At 34.7% G+C, this 17,921-nt stretch overlaps 1 protein-coding gene across 1 annotated transcript; it reads left to right on the forward strand.

Annotated features, from left to right (window-relative positions):
- The first annotated feature begins 299 nt into the window (after positions 1-299).
- ATPCL (ATP-citrate synthase) lies at positions 300-17,545 on the forward strand. The gene is made up of 15 exons (XM_080158964.1): positions 300-405; positions 2,512-2,581; positions 4,977-5,099; positions 6,357-6,533; positions 7,176-7,267; positions 7,751-7,835; positions 8,929-9,110; positions 9,511-9,681; positions 10,022-10,201; positions 11,444-11,603; positions 13,205-13,389; positions 14,955-15,102; positions 15,286-16,697; positions 16,815-16,906; positions 17,166-17,545. The coding sequence occupies exons 1-15, from the start codon at positions 320-322 to the stop codon at positions 17,255-17,257; spliced, it is 3,255 nt and encodes a 1,084-aa protein (XP_080015090.1). The 5' UTR covers positions 300-319; the 3' UTR covers positions 17,258-17,545.
- Positions 17,546-17,921: the final 376 nt, after the last annotated feature.

Below are 17,921 nucleotides of genomic sequence, written 5' to 3' on the forward strand. Positions count from 1 at the left end.
TACCAGAATGTACGTACGTCCATTTTAAACAAGTTGATTTTTAGCTTTTAAACAAATTTATATGTGATAAAATGATCCGATTGATCTGATTAAATAACTCCTAAAAATGTAAGTATGTCCTGTATTAATAAGTTTTTCAACAAATTTACTTACAATTTGTTTCGACTTGTATATTCTTAGTATTCAGTTGTGACAATCTACAAATATTAATATTCGTTTGTCCAACCGTTTTAGAGCTTCGCATTTATGGATTTTGTCATCCTTATATATTTATGATTGTTCAAAAATAAAATAATTCAAAAAAAAACTTTCAGAGAGTATGTCTGCCCGCGCAATATCAGAGGCTAGCGGCAAGCGGCTGCTGAACCAACACCTGGGAGCCGCCAGCGGAGCAGCTCAGTGCAGGTAAGAACAATATAGTATTTTTAGTTTGTGGCAGTTGTCAAGTAAAGAAACGGCTGTCAGACTACATCTCATAGCTGCTAAATTAAGAATTTCGTTCTTTTGTAGTAGACGGCTTATTGAGTCGCTTACACATTGTAGCCGCCAATTTAAGGTTAAAATAAGTGTCACGGTTTTCTCTGTTGGAAGCATCAGCAATGTAATTGAGTTGCTAATTAGCTTTTGTAGCATTTAATGAAGAAATATAATGTGGACTACTAATTTAATATTTACGAGTAGTCACGCCCCTAGAGGCCTCTAGGGACACTTGTGGTTATGGTAATGAAAAATCTTTCTTGAAATGAAGCTTATTTTTTTCTTCGCTCTTTTCATCATCTTATATAATCAAGGATGACCTCTCTCATAATAGCATCGCTCAAAAATTAGAAAAGCATGCTTAACAAATTGAGTGATATTGGGTGAATGATTAAAAGGAACGACGAAGAGTTTGCCTTATTGTCCCATAAATCACAGTTATACAACTCAAGTGATTTTATAATTTGGAAATTATTTATGAATCTTCAATTCCGCGGGCCCTAGTACTATCTTACACCTAGTAATAAAACGTGAATATATTTAAACAGTGACTATGAATTTTTGTTGCTTTGCTTATCTTTCAATTATGCTGCATATCACGAGATGATGGAATGTGGCATGCAAAAGGATATTATTTTTTCTGCTATATAAAAGCTAGGTAAGGCCGGGAAGGGTAAAAAAAAAATTGCCTAAAACCAATTAAAGACGTAATCTGAAATACAAATAGCCTAAAACCAACCCAGGACCTATGTGAAGCTTCCGTAAAAATAGAACTGAATCAGTTCAGTACTTAATGAAATCTTAAGCTTCAGAAGCTTAACTTGAGTCTCGCTCTAGTATTATGTATCTCACCAAGCCGGATTTACGTAGTAGTTATAGAATAGCTGCGCTAATAAAAAAAACTATCATATCCTTAATTTTACAAATGTAATTAATTTTTAAATGCCATATTCACCTTGTAAAATACTGCATATGCACTGTGCTACTTATACCAGGGAAGTAGAGAGATAAGACAATAGCCTACAAAATGTACTTCCCCAATTATACACAAAAGTACCCTTTCTCTAGATGGGATTTAGTAAATGGGGTTCTTTGCTTCATATGAAATTTAATGGAAACTGCCTTTAAGTCTAAATATATGTCTTTTTGTTTGTCTAAAAATAGTTTAAATGCCTCGTGACTATTGTTCATTTCATAGATAAAACTATAAATAAACATTTTCAAATTTATATTTTGAGAACACAATTATTGGATTTACTTTAAGCAAAGCTTTAATGCAATTTGTCTACTTCATAGCGGACATAGAGGACATACCTATATAAAACCGTATTTTAGTATTTTTCAAAAATCATCAATTGTGGGCTATTTGCTTCAAAGTGCCTTATCTAACACAGAACCCACTTCTCCTTTATTTTCTAAACTAACGGCTTCGCCCCTAGATAATTAAACAGATTTGGGGGGGGGGGGTTGTTTCCCACCCCCCAATAAAATAGCTTTAAACCACCACAGGACCAGTAGATATATTAAAGAGTAGAATTCAATCGGTTCAGTGGTTACCGAGATCTTAAGGGACGGACAGACATCACCCTAATTAGTATTATAGATAAATGAAAAATAAAGGGGTAGTTTTGTTTGTTAGTTTATTACTACTTTGTGTCAGTTAAGGATAGGTTACAATTTACTATTTCTAACCTTAGCTACCTAGGCATTCCTTTTTGTGTGGATTTTCTTAATTAACGGACATTTTTAACATTAAAAGACTTATTAATGCGCTACTTATTTATATAACTGTCCTTGTTATTTTAGAATTAAAGTAAAAGAATAGAGGGGGCACAAGCAATATGTAACTACCTACGGGTTGTCTACTTTCAATTTTGTCTTTGAATATCAGGCAATAGCGCCTAAAATATAAACACAGCCAAGTCGATACAAAAGAGTAGAATTAAATTTGCTGGCAGACGAGAAAGGTCCCCACAACTTGGGCCAGGTAGTTGTCTGGGTTATACATCTATACTTATACATTTATTATTTTAGATATGCTTCTTTCTTTGAATGTGACGACTGGAACAAAATTGAAACTGAAAACCCCTGGCTTAAAACAGAGGTAAGTTTTTCTTAATTTATCATACACAAAGGTACCCTATATCAGGGACAAGGGTCCAGGATTCTGACAAACAATCTTAAAAGAAGCCTGCAAGAAATACCACGCTTTAACTGCTGAAAGACTGCCACAAGTAGACCAAATACCCCAAATTTGAAGCCTTCAGCTTCTATAACAAAAAAGTTCTAGGCATTTTAAAATGACATTTTATGTACAATGAAAATTTTGAAAGAATTGCAATGCTCATGTTGAAAACTTTGAAATTAAACTACGTGGCCTAGAAACAAAATTATAAGCTTATTTTTGTCATAAATTTAGGTTTCCAGTAACTAATTATATTTTTACAATAAAAATACCCATTTTTATAGTCAAAATCATTAAAAAAAATTAAGTTTTACTTGCGTTGTACCGAATGTACTATATCCAATCAGAAGGCTGAATCAGCTTAACAACCAATCACAGCTAAGCTTGTATTAGTTTACCCCTTTGTTTCCGCTATGATTTTCGTTTAAAAATGCAATTTAAATCGAATTTTTTCATAGATTTTGACTATGAAATGTGGTGTTTTTATTGTAAAAATGTAATCAGTTACAGGCAATCTAAGTTTCTGACAAAGATAAGGTTATAATTTTGTGTCTAGGCGACGTAATTTAATATTGTTTTTTCTTTTATGAGCATTGGAAATCTTTCAAAAATTCCATTGTACATAAAATGCTATTTTGAAATGCCTAGAACTTTTTTGTTATTGAAGCTGAAGGCTTTAAATTTGGGGTATTGGGTCTTATTGTGGCAGTCTTTCAGCAGTTAAAGCGTGTTTTTTCTTGCAGGCGTCCTTTAAGTGAAAATTTACCCCCAACCCACTTATCCCCCCCCCCCCCCAATCATACCCACTTCCCTTTAGTTACCACACAAAACAAGTTAAAAAATTAAAATCCATAGGGGTAGTTGCAAAAAATGCATTTAAACTTGAATTTATTTAATAGCATTTTTTTCCAGTTCAATGGTTTAAACTAAATTTATAGGGCATATATTTATAAGAATTACAATTTTCTACCATGTAGTTTTAAAAATATCAAGACTTGAAAATCGTATTCTTGTGATATATGCAATTAATATAGCTAGCTTATTTTCACAAAAACATCATGACAACTAATTTAGTGACGGTTAATTTTTTTTTTTTTTATTGTATTACAAAATTATTTATAGGTATTTGATGGTATACTTGTAACTTATGCTTTAAATAATTTTTCTGAAATGCACTTCGTGCAACTATCCCTTTTAGGCAATTTCAAAAATTTCAAATGGAATTAATTTGGTAAATTACAGCCCCTGCTCAAGTTTATAGTCTAAAAAAACTCAACATTTCATAATTTTTTTTTTATCTTGCAACATTTATTGATTTATTACTTTCAACATAAAAAATGCTCTAAAAAATGTGTAAATGACTCATTTGATCTTTTTTTGTGCTAAATTATACGTCAGTTGTAAAATCTTAAGTAAATAAAAGCATTAAATGTACATAAACACCGTTCAATAAAAATACTTATTTTTTTGCTTACACGCAAGTTATCTATAAAACAAAGTAGTACGATGTCTGTCTGTCTGTCCGTCCAACTGTCTGTCTGAAGCTTAAGATCTCAGTAACTACTGTACTGATTGGGCTCTACTCTTCAGGGAATATACCTACTGGTCCTGGGATGGTTTTCAGCTATTTTCTTGGGGGGGTGGAACACCCCCAACCCCCCCCCCCAAAAAAAAAAAAATTCTTGCTGTAACTAAAATTTAAAAAGGTGGTCGACAAACACCCCCATCTCCCAAAAAAAATTTCCTCAAAAAAGGGGGCGAAGCCGCTAATTTCCTATAAAGCCCGACTTCTCCGTATTTGTATCTAAAAAATTTTTTGCTTTTTGACCGAGAACCAGAAATTTTTCTTTTAAACTCAAACTGTACTAAACCGTAAAGTAAAACTATTCCTTCAATTGTTTTAATAGAAATAGTTTTTAGAAATGTTAATTAAAACCAATGGATAAAGGAGGTGGATGGGGGGTATAATTATTTTAGCCAGCTGCGAGTATAATTTTATTAGAATACATGAACATCTGGTGCAACATCCAAGTAATAATATATCTATTCTAAAACCACATCCTAAATACCTTTTTTTACCAGGACAAACAGAATAGGAATTACTACTTTTATTTATGTATCTCCATTACCTATTCCCTCGTACTGGATGAACCAACTTACCAATTATTGATGTCTATGTTAGCAACCTATATCGACAACAATTTTCCCCAAGTCACAATACCCACGGATATTATATATTCATCGCTTATTTTTGGGTTTATCAACCATTTCACTTATTGTACCTTTATATGATAATGGCGGCCATTTTGTTTAGAAGCTTGTGGTGAAGCCAGATCAGCTGATTAAGCGTCGCGGCAAGCTTGGACTCATCAAAGTAAACACAGACTTCGACACGGTCAAAACATGGGTCGCAGAGAAAATGGCCGACGACCAAAAGGTAAATTTACTTTTAAAAGGGATCTGTACACTGTACAGGATTTAATCAAATCTAAATTACCCCTTTTAATAAAGAATATCTGGAAACATATTTCCAGTAAAGCCGATTATTATCCGCTGGACTAGAACCGGTTCTTAGTCATAATAAAAAATCATGTATAGCATTGCGTTACAGACAATTTTCCATGAACATTGAAAGAAAATCATAGCTCGGACCTTAGACCACTCGGGGATAACAAAACTGATTTAATTTTATAATTTTTCATTTTAATATCCGCGGAAAGCTGTCTACAATTCGATGCTATAAAGTGGTCTCTATTTTTTGTACAAAAATATGCAATTTAGAATATGCATACTATGTTGTTTATTTGCTGAAAAAAAGTTTTGTTCCTAAGCAATGATATTTTATATTATGCACGTGATTTTTGCTTACTTTTTTATACTGCTTACTGTCTAAAAAAATATGTGAAATGACTTTTCCTTTAAATTTTTTTATGCATATCATCCTTCAAATGACTCTTTCCCCACTTTTTAATTTTTTAAAATTAAACTATTTAAAAATTTAATGCGCTTTCCCTGAAAGTATCTTATTTAGCACAGAAACACTCCACACTTCTTTTATTTTTGATTTTCGTCTTACTCTTCATTACTTTAGGTCAGGTTAGGTAAAGTTACATTGGGTAGTCGAGCTGGGTTAGGGTATCGCAGTTATAGGGCCAGCAGGGGCTAGTTATAGAAATTAACTCCATCCTCCTATTTTATATAAATTATGGGGGGCGGGGGGCGGGCGTCAGTGTTCGACATACATTTTGTGGAAACACTAAAAACACTGCTATGTTATTTTTTGTTTAATAATCAACTCGTGTTTAAAGTATATACAATATAAATATGTCCTTAATCCTTTTAAAAAATTACAAAGGGTTGGGCCGGATACCGAATACCGGTTATACGGCTGATTTCTTATGCCGGATATCCGCTATCCGGCCGTATAATTTGATATTGAAGTAGCCAAAAACTTCTTCAATAAAATCGGCTGCTATTTAGCCGCCAATTGCTGGCTCTGGCGGCTGGCAGCTGCTATGTACAGCTGCCGCCACCAAAAATCATGTTCGAGATTTCTAATATAAAATTTTCAAAAAAATTAACATTTTCTGAAAAAAAATTCACGATAAAAGATTATATTGCCGGATATCCGGCCGCATAGTTTCAATATCCGGTATCCGGCCGAATATTCGGCAAAACACTAATTTTTCTGTAGATTGGCAAAGCCACTGGCAAGTTGAGAAAGTTCATCGTGGAACCATTCCTGCCCCACTCCCAAGAGGAGGAGGCGTATGTGTGCATCTACTCAACCAGGGACAAGGATGTTATTCTCTTCCATCACGAGGGTGGTGTAGACATTGGAGACGTGGACAGCAAGGCTCTCAAGCTTGAGGTAATGTCTGAAAGCCCCATTCGAGTTACTAATCTTTAAAAAAAATGCCAACCCTGCAGGCCCCCTCGATCATGATTACTTAACCTTAGAAGGACCAAAATTATAATTCTTAATGGCCTACTAATAGTTTAGTGTCCAAACGTTTCAACTACTTATTGTAATCAACAGAAGGGGTAATTTCGTGTATTATTATTAGAGATGTACATAAATTTCTCGGCCATTGTCTTATCCCTTTATATACCTACACTAACGGCTTCTCTCCTAGCCTCTAGGAGCTTTGCCCCATGAGGTAATTAGAGAAAAATTTTAAGAATAAAAAATTGGAGGTGCACCCACATTTCGAACTCTTCAAGAGAATAAAAATTGAGGGATATTTTTTATTTTTTTGGGGGGTTGGGGATGTCCCACCTTCCAAGAAAATAGCCTAAAACCACTTCAGGATCAGTAGGTATATTCCCTGAAGAGTAGAATCCGATCGGTTCAGAGGTTACCGAGATCTTAAGGGACAGACGGACGGACAGACAGACGAACGGACGGACGGACAGACATCATTCTACTTAGTATTATAAATAAAATCATAACTATTGCAATTTCCAGACTAAAAAAAGAAAATAAACGTAATAAAATGTTATGTTTCTGTAGGTAAACGTAGAGGAGAACATGGTAGTAAGTGCAGATGATGTAAAGTCAAAATTACTCACAGAATTTAAAGGAGATAAAGATCTTGTTGCAAGGTACGAATATTTTGCTGTTTTTTTTGTGTTCATACATTTTTTCAAAAATACCTAATAAACGATCATTTTCTTATTTAAAGTTTAATTGAAATGGCTTTATTTATCTTTAGTAAAATTTGAGAAACATTTATTTTGCGTTATGTTTTCAAGCACTCCCGCTTATTTTAATGGTGTGTAGTTCATTTTGGGTTTTCCAAAATTAACATGACTATTATGATAATCTAAATCAAAATTAATAGTTTTTTCTCGCTTCGTATTATAAGCAGCTTTCCACGAATAAAAGATTAGAACCAGTTTTTTTAGCCCCTAGGTGCCAAAAGCACGGGCTAAAAAACTGACTTTTAACTTATGATTGTACATTTTTATATTCGTAGAAAGCTGGATATAATACGATGCTAGACATATTTCTTTCATAAGATGAGAACCGGTTCTTATCCACCGGATTCGAATATGAATAGTTTCCCTAATTAATATTTCTTCTAGGTTCATTGAGAATTTGTACAAGCAGTACGTTGATCTGTACTTCACATATCTGGAGATTAATCCATTGGTCATTACAGATGGAAAGGTAGGATTAAAGAGGGGTTGATTGATTTGAGTCCTGCACCGAATTGCATCATAACTAAAGACGTGAAAAGTTGGTTTCATACGCTATACTCGTGTAACGGGGGGGGGGGGAGGTAAATGCAACCATCTCGTAATCAGTGAGCAAATGGCACTTAGAATTCAAATTTCCATCTGAAATTTTGCATGAGTAATCTTTGGTAGGGTTATTTTCCCTAAATCGAACAAAAAGTTGGAAAAGTGACGGATAACGGCTGGCGGCTCAGCCGTTTTGCCATTTTTTTGGATATCTATATTGCAAATTAGTCACGAAACCTATCTCCACATAATACTCTTTTCCACTTCAAAACGCTATCAAACGGTTCTAGACGGTAGCTGTTTGTACTAGAAGTTTTAAAAATGGTTATTACTATCATTTAACATGAATTATACCAAAAATATGTTGTAAAAAGTTGATTCCTACGTAATTTATGATGAATTTACCCTGAAAATATGCAAAAAACGGTTAAACTGCTGAGCCGCCAGCCGTTACTTTTGAAACTTTTTGTTCGATTTAGGAAAAATAGACCTACCAAGGATTACTCATGCTAAAGTTCAGATCGAAAATCGAATTATAAGTGTCATTTGCTCACTGATTACGAGATGGTTGCATTAACCCCCCCCCCCCTTAGGTGGAAATTCTAGCTAAGAAGATCAGTTGTATGTGATTTACAGGGGATTCAATAAAGATTTAAATTTTAAATTACTGTTGCCATTAGTAAAATTTCTTCTTTTCATGAAAAAATTTTTTAGCTTATTTTTAAGCTATCTGGTTGGTTAAATAATTGCAAGTCACTCAATACTGTAACCTAAACATTTGTTATTTTAATGGATTTATTATTACTTTGATCTTATACAATATTATCGTGGAATTTGATAAAGTGAAACTCGTAGCTGGCTAAAATAACGACCTTTTTTTCCCTTACTATATCCCCTCCCCTCCTACTGAATGAACGAACTAACCACGAAATGATGTCCATGTGAGCAATCTAAATTGATTACTATTTTCCCCTGTCATATTATCCACGTATATTCTAGATATATTTTTTATTTTCCAGGTGTATGTACTTGACCTGGCGGCCAAGCTGGATGCCACGGCTGACTTTGCCTGCCGCGCCAAGTGGGGAGATGTTGAGTACCCACCACCCTTCGGCAGGGATGCCTACCCCGAGGAGGCATACATTGCAGATATTGATGCTAAGACTGGAGCCTCGCTGAAACTCACCATTTTGAATGCAAAGTGAGGAATTTTATTCATAAAAAAACTCATTACAGACTTGTATTCTTTTAAGAATTTGGCTGAATGTATTTTTTATGTACTGCTCTTCTACAAATATGTTCGATGGTTTATAGGCAGACGATTGAAAGATAAAACTAGTTGGGGTAATGACTAATTCATTCAAAAAGGTTTAAAAAACTAAGCGATGGTACTTCAGTCTGCGAGTGAAAGTATTTCCCCCTCCTTTTTATCTAATTAAAACTTTAAGTACATTACACTTACAGGAAAAATCTGACTAATCTTTTGTATCCTAGATTTGAATAAAAAATACCTATGCTTTTAGTTAAGGTATTTTTGGTATGTATTTTCAATTAAAAGTGATATCAATTTATTTTTGGCAATAATATTTAAATTATTTTAGGGGCCGTATTTGGACCATGGTTGCCGGAGGCGGTGCCAGTGTTATCTACTCTGACACCATCTGTGCTCTCGGAGGCTCTGAAGAGTTGGCCAACTACGGAGAATATTCCGGAGCCCCCTCCGAACAACAAACTTATGATTATGCCAAGACTATTCTCTCACTCATGACCAGGTATACTTTCAAAACTATTTTTGTGTATCAAGGAGATTTAATAGGTCACATACTGGATGCTTATAGGTAAAGGGAATCTTCACAAAAATCCGCCATCTATCTTCAATAAAATCTGAGAAAATCATATTTCCCTTATAGCGTTACGAACTGACTGACGGACGGACGGACAGACAAAGTAAATTATAGAGTAGCTTCGCTACTAAAAACTTTATTATGATTATATTTTAAAGACTATTCTATGAAACCGATACATTTTTCGTCACTTGCGTTAATGTCTAAATTGAATGTTCCTTCCAAGAAAGCCTTCTATTGTATCTAATAGAAATATTTGAATATTTAGAGAGGCACACGAGAAGGGAAAGGTTCTGATTATTGGTGGAGGTATTGCCAACTTCACCAACGTGGCTGCAACCTTCAAGGGTATTGTGAGAGCTTTGGAGGAATACCAGACCCTCATAAGGAATCAGAACATCAAGATCTTTGTGCGCAGAGCTGGTCCTAACTACCAGGAAGGCCTCAGGTAAATCATTGATTTTAGTTGGTTATTGATCCACCAGGTGTCTCAGTGCAATAATTGATAGTTTTAGATTTATAACCCTGCTTGTATTATTATAAGGGACATTGGACTGTAAATTACACTGGTACTCAAAGTTTTATAACCACTTTCATCTTATTCGCTGGCTTAACAGTTTTGGTTACTTTTATTGAACTTTATTGGTTTGTTCCAAAGTAGAAGTGTCCACACTTTTCAATCAATAATTTGAATATTCAGAATGTATTATTTTGTTTATAATCATTGGGGTTGTACTTTAATAATCCCTTTTAGTGCAAAAATAAAAGGGATAGTTGCCTGAATTATATTTCAGAAAAATTATTTCAAGGTAAATTTTGTATTACAATTTATAACAAACAATTAAACATCCCTATATTAGTCGTCATGTTGTTTTTATGAAATTATCCAGCTATATAAATTGCATTTTACAAAAATACGATTTTCAAGTCCTGATATTTTTAAACTACATGGTATATAAAATTGAAATTCTTTCAAATATAGGCTCAATAAATGAAGTTTAAACCATTGAACAGTAAAATATTATGCATTTCACTAAATTCAACTTTAAATGCATTTCGTGCAACTACCCCTTTAGCATAACTAACAAGGATGACAACATCCATAAAAGCGAAGCTCTGAAACGGTAGGACAAACGGACATTAACACTTGTATAATGTCAGAACTGAATAATCAGAATGCAAATGTATAAGAGTCAAAGCAAAATTGTAAGTAAATTTGTTGAAAAACTGCTTGATACAGGATAATGATTATGGACATACTTACATTTTTAGGACTTGATTATAGAGTTGCTTTGCTTATAATATTGTACTTTGTTGTCCCAGAAATCAGTATACAAAAAATCAGACCAAACGGATAATTAGGTCACATACAAATTTGTTGTTAAAAATGTAAAAAAATTAACATGTTAAAAATGGACGTACGGACATTCTGGTAATGATTATAGAGTTGCTACGCTTTCTAACTCGTACCTAACTATTACAGGAATCACCATGCAAAATTTGAAATCGATAGGACAATTCTAACATGTCTAAATTAACGAAAAGAGCTATCCGTGACGGACGGACGTACGGAAGGACCGACCCTAATTATAGAAAAGCTTCGCTTTTAAAAAGAATTATTTTAACTCTCTCATTCATTTGCATTAAGCCCTATAATGTTTTTTTTCCTGATCAACCAATTATTTTATAGAATCATGAGGGATGTTGGTAAGAACCTGGAGATTCCCCTCTTTGTGTTCGGTCCTGAGACACACATGACCGCCATTGTCGCCATGGCCCTGGAGAAGAGAGAAGTGCCCGGGGATGTACCCGCGGAATCTTCAACCGCCAACTTCTTGCTTCCTGGATCGGTAAGTCTTACACTGCTGTATCCGCGGCATTATCGTAACATGTCTCTGGGAGTAGTCGGGTTCGAGTCTGGGCCATATCCCGTCATACTAGAGACGTTAAAATCTTACCTATTTCTGCTGTGTTTGGCACTTGACATTAATAGTAAGAGTATGTGGGAATGCCTTGGCCCATATACAGTCGCAACTCCTGCACAGACAAAGTTCGTGCAAATCAATACCCATCGAACGAATGGACGCTTTACACCGTAATCATAAGACTTGAAGAGGTCTAGAACCCGTAGCGACACCAAGCCCCCTAGAGGTCATCAATTCTAACATTGTAGGGGTTTGACAGCCACCGAATTTTAGAGTTTTATTTTTCCTTTTTATTCAGATCCAGTCAGGTTATTTTGGGTGGTTGTTTCTACAAGTAATAAGAGCAGCTGTAACCAACAACTAAAATAATATGAAAATATTTGGTAATTTTAGCTGATGTTTTCGTTTTTGGGGGGCAACGTTAGTAGTAAAGTCTACCTTTTTATCTGCCCCCAAATGTTATTTTAGATTTATTTCGCTTGTTGACTACCTTATTTCTTACTGAAAGGGTTTATAAAGAAAATAGTCTACTTTTTAAGCTGTGCCAATTAAAAAAAAAGAATGAATATAAAATTTTTAATATATAATATAATTATACAAATATATATATATATGAAGAAAGATACACTTAGTGTCTTATTTTTTGCTTCAGTTTAATTGGCGACTATGCCCTAAACTTTAATTGTTAAAGGGGAGTCTTGTGACATTAAATTGATGATTTTAAAAATTCTGGTATAAAGCTTACATGTTACGGAAAAACACGCAAGCTGGGACGTTCTACTACTTTTATATTGGATCATTATAATATACACGATATAAATACTTTTTTTTCGCAAAAAGTAAAATATTTGACTTCCCTTTTAAAAGTGATCACTTCTAAATAAGATTAATTTTTACAACTAATTTACAAATTGTAAACTTGCTGAGTAATTTTTACTTGACTAAAAGTCAGCAAAGCATTAGTTTGCAGTTTTAAAAATGTTATTACTTTTATTCATACTTATAAGTACTTTGACGGTTTTTTTTAGAATCTTAGATTTTATAATTATGGAATATTTTTACGTCTTACATCAGCTATACCAACAACGAAATTAATTCGGGGAAAAACTCACGAAACCTATACGTGATTTTCAACTGTCGTTGGGGGGGCAACACTTAGTAAAATTGACGACCTTTTATCTGCCCCCCAAATATAATTTTATACTTATTTTGCTTGTTGGCTATACCTTATTCCTTTTTTACGTTCAATATAATGCTTTCAAAGTAGGATGAATGAGATAGGGGTTACTTACTTCATGTCTATAGCCAGGGTGACATTTGACTGTGAATAACTTGAAAGTTTTATACAACTTCATCTTATTCGTTGGGTAGTAGTGTTAAAGCATTACAACAAATAATTTTATTCTACAGAAGGGATGTTATTGTTTATTATCATCGGGGATTCCATCATTTTATTTTTCATTGTCTTATCCCTTAAAATTCCTAGTTTTCTCATGATATTACCATGTTATTAATATATTGTTTAGGCTAACGAGAGTAATAAGAACAAAGCCCCAGGGGCTCCACAAACGCCAACCAAGCTGGAACAACCGAAGGCCACGCAGGCTGCATCATCCGCGTCCTTGTTCGGCAAGGGGACCAAGGCGATCATCTGGGGCCTGCAGACCAGAGCTGTCCAGGGCATGCTGGACTTTGATTATGTTTGCCGTAGGTTAGTACTTTGTTAAATTTATTTAAACTGTTTTTAACCTATTTTTTATCATATATCAAAAATATACTATGACACCAGTAGAATCAGACTGCAGAGCCCAAATTTGAATTAAGTCCCCAATAAACTTTTTTTGGGGGATTTAAAAATCAATTTTATATGTTGCTGTGATCATTTTGGTGGAAGCAAAAGCATTTTTTAGTTTGGGGTTAAATTGTTTCTTACAGAACAATTTGATGTGATTCAGATTATATCAATACAATAATAAAAACTCTACTCTGTTCGATGCAAATAATTTTTTTCTAAAACAATAATTTATATAGAAGAAATTTAACATTAAAATAAAACATATTATTCTGAAGTCTGAACCAATTAGAAGTCTCGTTTCATTTCAGTTTTTTACAATTCAATAAAGAGTGTTTTCACAAAGTGACTTATTTCCAATGTAGTTAAATAATTTTTATTTAATTAAAATGAAAAGAATGAAAACTATACACATAAAAGATACATGCTTTTTAAAAATATTTAAAAAAATAAGTTTAAATAATCTTATATTTTATCATATTTGTATATGTGACAAAAAAAATTTGTTGTATTGCGTAAACGTTTGTTGTCATCATCTTTCACTATTTAACCCTTTACAGCCAATTTTTTTGTGTTTTAAATAAGTGATGGAAAACAAGCACGATAAAGTTAATTCATTGATATATTGTAAAGAATTAAGTTTTTAATGAATTAATTTAGATGAAATCAAAAGGGCTAATTTTACTCTATACCAGAATACTATATATATGAAGCAAAACACTCTAAAAGCTACGAATTTTACTTAAATAAAAAAAGACCTTTTGCTCTGATCAAAAAAGACCACAGCAACAGTAAAATTAATTTTTAAATCCCCTCAAAAAAGTTTATTGGGGACTTAATTCAAATTTAGGCTCTGCAGTTTAATTCTACTGGTGTCATAGTATATTTTTGATATATGTTTTAAAAATAGGTTAAAAACAGTTTAAGTTGAGGTTTTCCCTCCCCATTTATTTAGGGAGGGAGTTTGGGTTTTAAAGAAGATAACCATCAGACATTATCATTTGAATTCAAGGCTATATGTATCAAGGCTTGTTAATTTTTTTTAGTAGTGAACACACCTACCTACTTAGTTCGTAATTGGCTCAATACTTTCGCATTATGAGAATAGACTTCAGAAAATTTAGTCCCCATAAGAAATTTAGTCCTGGAAATTTCTGGATGAAGGAATAGTTATTTTTTTCATCGTATTATAAACAGCTTTCCGCGGATATAGAATGTACAATTATCAGATTAAAACCTTCGATACCTCGGGGCTAAAAAAACTGGTTTTAATCTGATAATTGTACATTTTTATATTCGTAGAAAGCTGGATATAATACGATGCTAGACATAGTTTTTTCGTATCGATGAGAACCGGTTCCTATTAGTATTAATTAGATCAAAAAATTATTAAATTTAATTTTGCCAAATGATTGTCCAAAGCATAATGGAAATTATCTTATTTATGAACACACTAGATTTCATCCATTTTATTAAAAATTCAGATCTGAGCCAAGCGTGGCGGCCATGGTGTACCCCATGGTGGGCGGAGACTCTAAGCAGAACTTCTACTGGGGCCACAAGGAGGTGCTTATCCCTGTGTACAAGTCCATGGGAGATGCCATGAAAAATCATCCTGATGTAGATGTCTTGGTAAGATTTTAATATGTTTTCATAGAATTATTTTTAGTAAATTTTTCTAACAATTGCTCATCAAACTTAATGGAAAAAGTTGCTTGATACATTTATCATAGAACATTTTTTAAATTGTTATTAGACAGTAAACTTTACATCAAGGTTTTGACTATACAAACGTTTACCATATGTTATTTTTAGGTGAACTTCGCTAGTTTGCGGTCAGCCTACGATAGTTCAATCGAATGTATGAACTATCCTCAAATTAAAACCATCGCAATCATTGCTGAAGGTATTCCAGAGAACTTTACCAGGAAGCTGATTAAGCAGGCCAGTGCTAAGAACGTCACCATCATTGGTCCGGCCACAGTGGGCGGAGTCAAGCCTGGCTGCTTCAAGATCGGCAACACAGGTGGTATGATGGACAACATCCTGCACAGCAAGCTGTATCGTCCTGGTAGCGTGGCGTACGTGTCCCGCTCCGGTGGTATGTCCAACGAGCTGAATAATATCATTTCTCATCAGACGAATGGTGTTTACGAGGGCGTGGCTATTGGTGGCGATAGATACCCGTGCTCTACCTTTATGGATCATCTCTTGCGTTACGAGGCGGAGCCTGAGGTTAAGATGCTTGTTCTACTCGGTGAGGTTGGAGGTACTGAGGAGTATAAGGTTTGTGAAGCCATTAAGAGCGGAGCTATTAAGAAGCCAATTGTATCCTGGTGTATTGGTACTTGTGCTGACATGTTCTCTACTGACGTTCAGTTTGGCCATGCTGGCGCTAGTGCCGGTGCAGATGAAGAGACAGCCTCTGCCAAGAATGCCGCGTTGAAAGCTGCTGGCGCACACGTGCCATCCTCATTTGACGAGCTTGGAGAAGAGATAAATAAGGTCTACTGTCAGCTGGTTGAGTCTGGTGTCATTGTGCCCCAACCAGAAATTCCCCCACCACCCGTCCCCATGGACTACAACTGGGCCCGCGAGCTGGGACTTATTCGTAAGCCCGCCAGCTTCATGACCAGTATTTGCGATGAGAGAGGCCAGGAGCTGTTGTACGCTGGTATCCCAATTACAGAGGTGTTCCGTCAGGACATGGGTATTGGAGGTGTCCTGTCCCTGTTGTGGTTCCAGCGCCGCCTGCCTCCCTATGCCTGCAAGTTTTTGGAGATGTGTTTGATGATCACTGCTGACCACGGCCCCGCCGTGTCTGGTGCACATAACACTATTGTCTGTGCTAGAGCTGGCAAGGATCTGGTTTCATCACTGGTGTCCGGTCTCTTGACTATTGGTGACAGATTTGGCGGAGCTTTGGACGGTGCCGCGTCTATGTTTACAGAAGCTTTTGACTCCGGCCTCATTCCAATGGAGTTTGTAAACAAGACCAGAAAGGAGGGCAGGCTTATCATGGGTATTGGTCACAGAGTTAAGTCTATTAACAATCCAGATAAGAGAGTCACCCTCATCAAGGAGTTTGTCCAGGAGAACTTCCCTAAGTGTACCATGTTGGACTATGCTCTGCAGGTCGAGAAGATTACCACCAGCAAAAAGCCCAACCTGATCTTGAATGTGGATGGTTGCATTGCCGTCTCATTTGTTGATCTTCTCAGAAACAGGTAAACTTTTACGGTTTTTTTATTAAATATTCAAATCTTTTCTTTCCAATAACTTACATATGCTAAAAATTACTTTCAAATATTTTAAAAGTGTAAAAATGCGTTATTGTTTTCCAGTGGTTGCTTCACAAAAGACGAAGCTGAGACCTATATCAAGACAGGTTCTCTCAATGGAATGTTTGTTCTGGGCAGAAGTATTGGATTCATTGGTAAGTTATCATTTTTCATACTTTCCTTGGTTATTGTATTTGATTTGATCAGAGTGAAACTTGTAGCTGGCAAAAATTACTATCCCCCGGATACACCCCCTTTATCCCATTACCTCTCTTCCTACTGGGTGAACGAACTGACAAATAAATTATGTTAATTTTAGCAACCTAAATTGACAACAATTTTTCCCCTGTCATAATATCTACATACTTCTATATCCATTAAAAGATTTGAATTTTGAGGATTATTTCTTTTCAGGACACTTTTTGGACCAGAAGAGACTGAAGCAGGGACTGTACCGTCATCCATGGGACGACATCTCCTATGTTCTACCAGAAATCAACCAGTAAAATGTCGTCGTTGATATTAAATCTCTCAACCAGTATATAACAACTGAGGGAAGCCATTTTGAAAATGTTCCCGCCAAAATTTATGATTTTCTAACTGAATAATATTTATGAATAATTATGTAACATCAGTGTGTGCAAATGTGAAATTTTAACTCTTTGTAGTTTTATTTAGTGTAAAGGTAAAACCTGTGTGACTATTGCATTCCATAAACTAGTATTTTAAATATTAGATTGTATTTATTGTATTTTATTGCTACAAATAAACATTTTATCATAAGCAAAAAAAAATTTTCAATTCCCAATTCTCCAAAATAGAAAGAAGAAAAATATTGAGAGGGGTATTTTTCAGCGGCTTTAATCTTGGAAGGGTGTAGGTATCCTCCCCAAAGTTGTTTAAAATATTTGTTGGACCTATCAGAAGCCTCCCAGATTATGAGAACCATGTCTGTCAATTCGTTAGCTAGATTATAGTCCAAACATGAAGAAATTTTTAGCTACTCAGTTGCGCAAGGTTTCCCCTCTACTAATTTTTAAGGAGTGGCCCCTCCTTTTTATAGGGTGGCCCTTCATAAGGAGGACAAAAGTTGGGCTAAAAAAAACTGGTTTTAATCTTATAATATTACATTTTTATACTTGTAGAAAGCTGGATATAATACGATGTTAG

This window comes from Acartia tonsa, chromosome 4 (genome assembly GCF_053477335.1).
Source record: "Acartia tonsa isolate MP-2025a chromosome 4, ASM5347733v1, whole genome shotgun sequence".
Classification (NCBI taxonomy): Eukaryota; Metazoa; Arthropoda; class Copepoda; order Calanoida; family Acartiidae; genus Acartia; species Acartia tonsa.

Excerpts from the sequence above, each read along its gene's own strand:
- ATPCL (XM_080158964.1), top strand. The coding sequence starts at position 320 with ATGTCTGCCCGCGCAATATCAGAGGCTAGCGGCAAGCGGCTGCTGAAC. Across the intron at positions 7,268-7,750 it reads GATAAAGATCTTGTTGCAAG|GTTCATTGAGAATTTGTACA; the intron begins GTACGAATATTT and ends TATTTCTTCTAG. Across the intron at positions 9,111-9,510 it reads CTCACCATTTTGAATGCAAA|GGGCCGTATTTGGACCATGG; the intron begins GTGAGGAATTTT and ends AAATTATTTTAG.